This window comes from Aspergillus thermomutatus (assembly GCF_002237265.1).
Source record: "Aspergillus thermomutatus strain HMR AF 39 chromosome Unknown NODE_179, whole genome shotgun sequence".
NCBI classification, from domain to species: Eukaryota; Fungi; Ascomycota; class Eurotiomycetes; order Eurotiales; family Aspergillaceae; genus Aspergillus; species Aspergillus thermomutatus.
Genome location: NW_020798228.1, coordinates 209 through 5,612, shown reverse-complemented (window position 1 = coordinate 5,612; position 5,404 = coordinate 209). Strand labels below are relative to the sequence as shown.

The following is a 5,404-nucleotide window of genomic DNA, read 5'->3' as shown; positions in this document are numbered from 1 at the left end:
CGTTCTGCTAACCTTATCATAGCATACCCCCGGGCCCCCATTATCAAAATGTCTTAGGGCCATCGTTTAGCTGCGGAATCAGTCATGCCGCCTTATGATGATTGGCTTTTGCTTGTTCCCACCTTGCATGGCGTTGGGCGACCCGCCCCGATTGCTGACATAAACAGCTTCAGAAGCCAGCAGGACGCTATGTGATTGGCTGATAACCCCCACGAGGTCGAGGCCTTTCTTATCGAATATTGACGGCGTTTCCGTAGTTAAAATTGCCGCATTGGGAAAAGTCGACTCCGCTTCATCCTCTGCCCACTTTTCTTTTTCCTTCGGGCAGGTTTCTTGCTTTCTCCTCTTAAGTCCTGTGCAGACTTTGTCTTCATCTCTTCTGAGTAGAGGCCTCCTCTTACGACCAAAGGCGAGCGACTTCTGGGAGTTTTGCGCTCGTTTAGGTCAAAAAGCTCCCTCTATAGACGACTTTGCTTCCGCTACAACTTTCTTGATCGCATTACACAAGCTTTTTATCTTAACAAGCATCTGCTGTGTCTAAGCCTGCTTTTTTGTGAATACAATTCGAGCCCTCTCGCAATGTCGGATACCAAAGCCTCTGTTGGAGTGCAGACCTCATCGGCGGCTCCTGACGCCATCACACCTCAATACTTCGAGCCTCCCAAGCAGAGCGATCCGGTGACTGTCAACGTGAATACGCGGGAGGAAGACTCTGGATCTGAAGCCGTTGCGGATCGTATCGATACGCAGAAGAAGGGATTCTGGGCGTACTTTACAACAAAGGAGTTCTATATCACGCTAATACTCGGGTAAGACTGATTGCAAGTGCTTGGGATTTCGCGACAAACCTCTAACTATAGGTTTATAGTCAGGTGCTGGCCATCGCAAATACTGCCACAAGTACTTTCAGCACTCTTCTTAGTCAGGAGGGTACCTCGATTCCGGCTTTTCAGTCTTTCTTCAATTACGTTTTGCTCAACATCATATTTACACCTTACACCATCTACCGCTATGGTTTCAAGGGCTGGCTCCGCTTGATGTGGCGTGACGGCTGGAAATGTGAGAGAGTTTTCCGCTTTTTACTTCCTTCAGTCGTTGTGATTAGACCGTTGCGGTGTAGTGCAACATCACTTGCTGACTCGTATGATTTTAAACAGATATTATCTTGGCTTTTTGTGACGTCGAGGGCAATTACTTCATTGTGCTGGCATACCGTTATACGACAATGCTTAGCGCCCAGTTGATCAACTTCTGGGCCATCGCTGTCGTCGTTGTTATCTCTTTCCTCTTCTTGCGCGTGCGGTATCATATTACGCAGATCCTGGGTATTTTGATCTGTATTGGCGGTATGGGTGTCTTGATTGCGTCCGATCACATCACGGGCTCAAACGGAGGCGACATTTCCAGCGGCAACCAGATCAAAGGCGACCTCTTTGCACTGTTGGGGGCGAGCTTCTACGGTCTTACCAACACCGGAGAGGAATACTTTGTCAGCAGCCGCCCCGTGTACGAAGTCCTCGGTCAGATGGCCTTCTTCGGTATGATCATCAACGGCGCCCAAGCCGGTATTTTCGACCGTCACTCTTTTCAAACTGCCGTCTGGAACGGCAAAGTCGGTAGCTATTTTACCGGATACACACTCTGTCTCGCATTCTTCTACTGCATGGCACCTCTCTTGTTCCGCCTGTCGTCTGCAGCCTTCTTCAACATTTCCCTGCTGACCATGAATTTCTGGGGAGTCTGCATTGGCATCGAGGTCTTCCACTACCACATTCACTGGATGTACCCGATCGCGTTCGTCCTCATCATTGTCGGTCAGCTCATCTACTTCCTCGGAAAGCGAGTCCTGGGCGAAGCCCGCAAGCCCTGGCTCGGTAAGAACCAGGAACGTGGCTTCGCGGGTCTCTTCACTGCAAAGGCGAAGATCGACTCTGCCCGCGCTACCTCGACTTCTAACAATAATCATAATGCTAATGCTGATGATGCCCACGATGACGACCGCACCGCGGCTACGATTGATGAGCGTCACTCGAATGCCGTTTAATCATGGGGTTCCGAGAAACTTGCTATTTGTTCTTGTCAAATACCGCGCACGAAATAATGCCTGAGACATGGCAATGACGTCCGCGCAAAAGTTTTTCTTGGTCTCATTTCGTGTCGATGATTCTACTTAATACATACGCTATATTGGTTGTCTTCTCACACTAGAATAGATCTTGTATCCACTGGAGATTGAGTACTCCTCGAGTTTGAAACTTTTTTGCCATTCTCGTAGATTCAGATCTAGCATGAACGTCGTCATTCTCCAGGAGTGCATCAACGGACTTTTTGCGTTGCGGACCGCAGCATATTCATCGACCTGATCTTGACACATACAGTGAGGATGTAGGTTATTTTGTGGCGGAATGGATAACTCATTGAGGAAGTAGGTAGAGTTCCATTGCAAGCAAGACAGATACGTAACAAACGGCATTCGACAGAATACATTCAGAACCTACTCCGGTAAGCATTTTGCTAAAGACAGACTGGCCAGCTCCACACCATTCCTTTTTCCGAAGCCCCAAGCCGAGAAGTCCAAAGGAAAAGATAGACAACAAAGAAATAGTCCACTAGGCACCCCCCAGTCATTTGAGATTAAAAGAATCAAGCCTCAACCGAACTCGCAACCGAAACCCGACAATGGAATGGAACACCTGGAACCCCCCGTAATAAGAGCCGAGATAAGAGTCCCATGGAATACACCCACAAACGCGCAAATTCAATCCCCATCCCAAGAACTGCTGACACCCAAACGAGATGAATCAAGGGGAAAGGAGACATATGCAATACCAAAATGAGGCAAATCACAAACAAAAAGAGATGATGGTTAACAGATTCAAGACCACAGAATGCAAACACAATCAAAGGGGGATATACCGACTCCCGAAACCAACAGGCCAACCGAGTCCCTTAGTCAGTAAACCAACCATGTACCAAAATTAACTGTCCACATATGGATCAAACTGAAGTGAGCGCTAGACAAAGTTGCTCCAACCACTTCTTCCGAATATGTACCATGCTCTTTCCCAACATTTCGAGAAAATAGATAGAAAAAAAGGAAACCGATCTCAGAACGCCACGATACCACCGAACAGATGTCGAACAAATGCAGCAAAGAGTCGATCAGAGCTGGAAGCTTTTGATGCGGTCACGCGACTTAACCCCAGACGGAAGCCTGGACCCCCAGGCCACCCTTGGAGCCCCATACACCACTGCCATTGCCCCAGCCCAGTCCGACACTCCCGGAAGTTTCCTTGGCCCCGGCGGATGTCGCGGAGGTGGAGGCTACAGGATTCGACGCAGAAGAGGCCGCACGATCGTTGCTCGCTCCGGAGGCGACTCCGTCACTTGAAGTGAAGCCAAAGCCGAGAGGGGACGGCAAGGGGGTCGTCGAGCGCTTGTTCAGAGCAGGATTGGAGATCTGGGAAGGGCCTGACTGCTGAACGGGGCGAGAACCGATTGGGCCCACAGAACCAATCGCGCCAGCATTGGGCTTGACAGGTGCCTGTCTCGAAGAGGGCGAGTCAGCCCTACCAGGCGAGGAAGTCGAGGTCGGGGGCTGGTCAGAGCCGTCAAATTTTCCAAAGACGGGGTTCATGCCGGAGCTCGGGGACGAAGTGCTGGTAGCGCGGGAGGGGGACTGGAGAGACGCTGCGCCGGCGGCAACCTGAGCGACACCGTCGGTGTTACCCTGAACTGGAGTCTGAGAGAGGCCGAAAGGGTATTGGTCAATACCACGAGGAGACGCGCCACGTATACCGGTAGCGGATGACGGAGTACCGCCTGCTTGACTCTCGGGCCGGGAGTTATCGTCGCCAAAGTTGTTGGGCGGGAAGAAGGCCGGGCTTTCGTTTCCGTAAAGAGCCCTATGTTGGCGTGCTAGAAGGTCTCGACGGCTTTCCTCACTCATGGCGGCCGGGCTGAGCGAGCGATCGGATTTGGTTCCAGACATTTCGGCAAGCAGGCCTTTAGGGAGAAGAAATATTAAAACTCATGTTCAGGAAAGAGGTCAAAGCCCAAAGTATCATACAAGACAGCGAATACATGAATGTGAAAAACGAATCACGGGGGAATATCAAGAGAACGAGGGGGAAAATATCCAAAAGACAGATGCTACCACGTACTTCGGTTGTACTGTTGCTCCTGATGATAGTTGCGGAGCTCCCTCTCACGTTGTGCTGCCATCCGACGCTTTGCCTGCATCATCTGTTCTACTTCGTTGGGGCGACTCTGGAAACGCTGGGATGCATAGTATCCCTGGACGTTGGGGTTGCCGAACTCGCTGATCGAGTGGTGACGCTGAGCCATCGCTCCCGCTAGGCGGGGATCTGAATCCGTGTGTTAGGAGTTACCGGGCGCCAGAGACAATTCAAAAAGTATCATACCGTAGTCAGGGTAAGGCCGGCCCATCGCCATGGGCATCGAATCTCTCCGGGGAGCTGTCCACAGCTTCCCACTCTTGACGAGATTATCGATCGCACGATCGACCTCTATTACAGACCATTAGCGATGAGTTCTAGAGAGTATTGACAGCAACCGAGTCCAAGGGTCCCCGCCGCGGCTCCAATCAGAAATCGTTGTCGCATCAATGAAAGATGCGAGAATTTTTGAGGCCCACGAGGATCCGCTGCCGAAGGACCAAGGGAGTATGGATGTAGGAGGACTTATAACCGTACCGTCAAATTGCGACGAAAAGGCCGGCATGTCATCACGTTGAGAGACTGAGCTCGATCCTGATAATACCAATGTAAGCAATCTTCGTCGACGGGGAAGGACGGAAAAGCATCGAAGCATACCTGACCGCGATGGGGGCTGAACGGGGTGCTCCCATGAGGCCTGGCGCGTAGTAGGTGCTTGCCACCCCTGAGGCTCATAGTACGCCATATTGACCAGAAGGAACTGCGACAGAAGGCCAGATGGGATCCTGGACGGCGAGGAGGGCGGCGGCGGCGGCGGCGAGGGGAGTTAATCTGCTCGGAGGAACCACGAGAGATCTATTTGAATGTAGTGATAGGTAAGCGTGAGCCCCCAGACGAAATCAAGAAATAATTGCACCCATCGGTCGACACGTATCAACAGAGAACGCAAGTAAAACTGAAATTGCTGAGTGTCCGCGCGATCGAGGGAAAAGCGAGGATGGCGAGCAGCGATGACATCGACGGACTTATTCCTGGTGTATCCCAAAGTTGACTCTGCGCAGCCGAGAAACTTTTTTTTTGGCCTCAGGAAAAAAGTTCCTCATCTCCCCATGATCGGCACAGACACAGCACATTCCAGTTGACAAGAACTCATGTCGCATTCAAATTGCGAAGAAAAGGCGGAAATAAATCGACAGGCATGTGGATAGATTCAATTTTTCCATTTT

At 50.9% G+C, this 5,404-nt stretch overlaps 2 protein-coding genes across 2 annotated transcripts; one reads left to right on the top strand and one right to left on the bottom strand.

Annotated features, from left to right (window-relative positions):
• Positions 1–579: 579 nt before the first annotated feature.
• On the top strand, positions 580–2,044 carry CDV56_100750 (DUF914 domain membrane protein; the record flags this gene model as incomplete). The annotated part of the gene is made up of 3 exons (XM_026754369.1): positions 580–809; positions 869–1,059; positions 1,158–2,044. 3 exons carry the CDS (start codon positions 580–582, stop codon positions 2,042–2,044), a joined length of 1,308 nt encoding a protein of 435 aa, XP_026612284.1.
• A 1,152-nt stretch (positions 2,045–3,196) lies between these two features.
• CDV56_100228 (uncharacterized protein) lies at positions 3,197–4,923 on the bottom strand (the record flags this gene model as incomplete). The annotated part of the gene is made up of 5 exons (XM_026753847.1): positions 3,197–4,005; positions 4,164–4,367; positions 4,425–4,529; positions 4,716–4,772; positions 4,836–4,923. 5 exons carry the CDS (start codon positions 4,921–4,923, stop codon positions 3,197–3,199), a joined length of 1,263 nt encoding a protein of 420 aa, XP_026612283.1.
• Between the last annotated feature and the right edge of the window lie 481 nt (positions 4,924–5,404).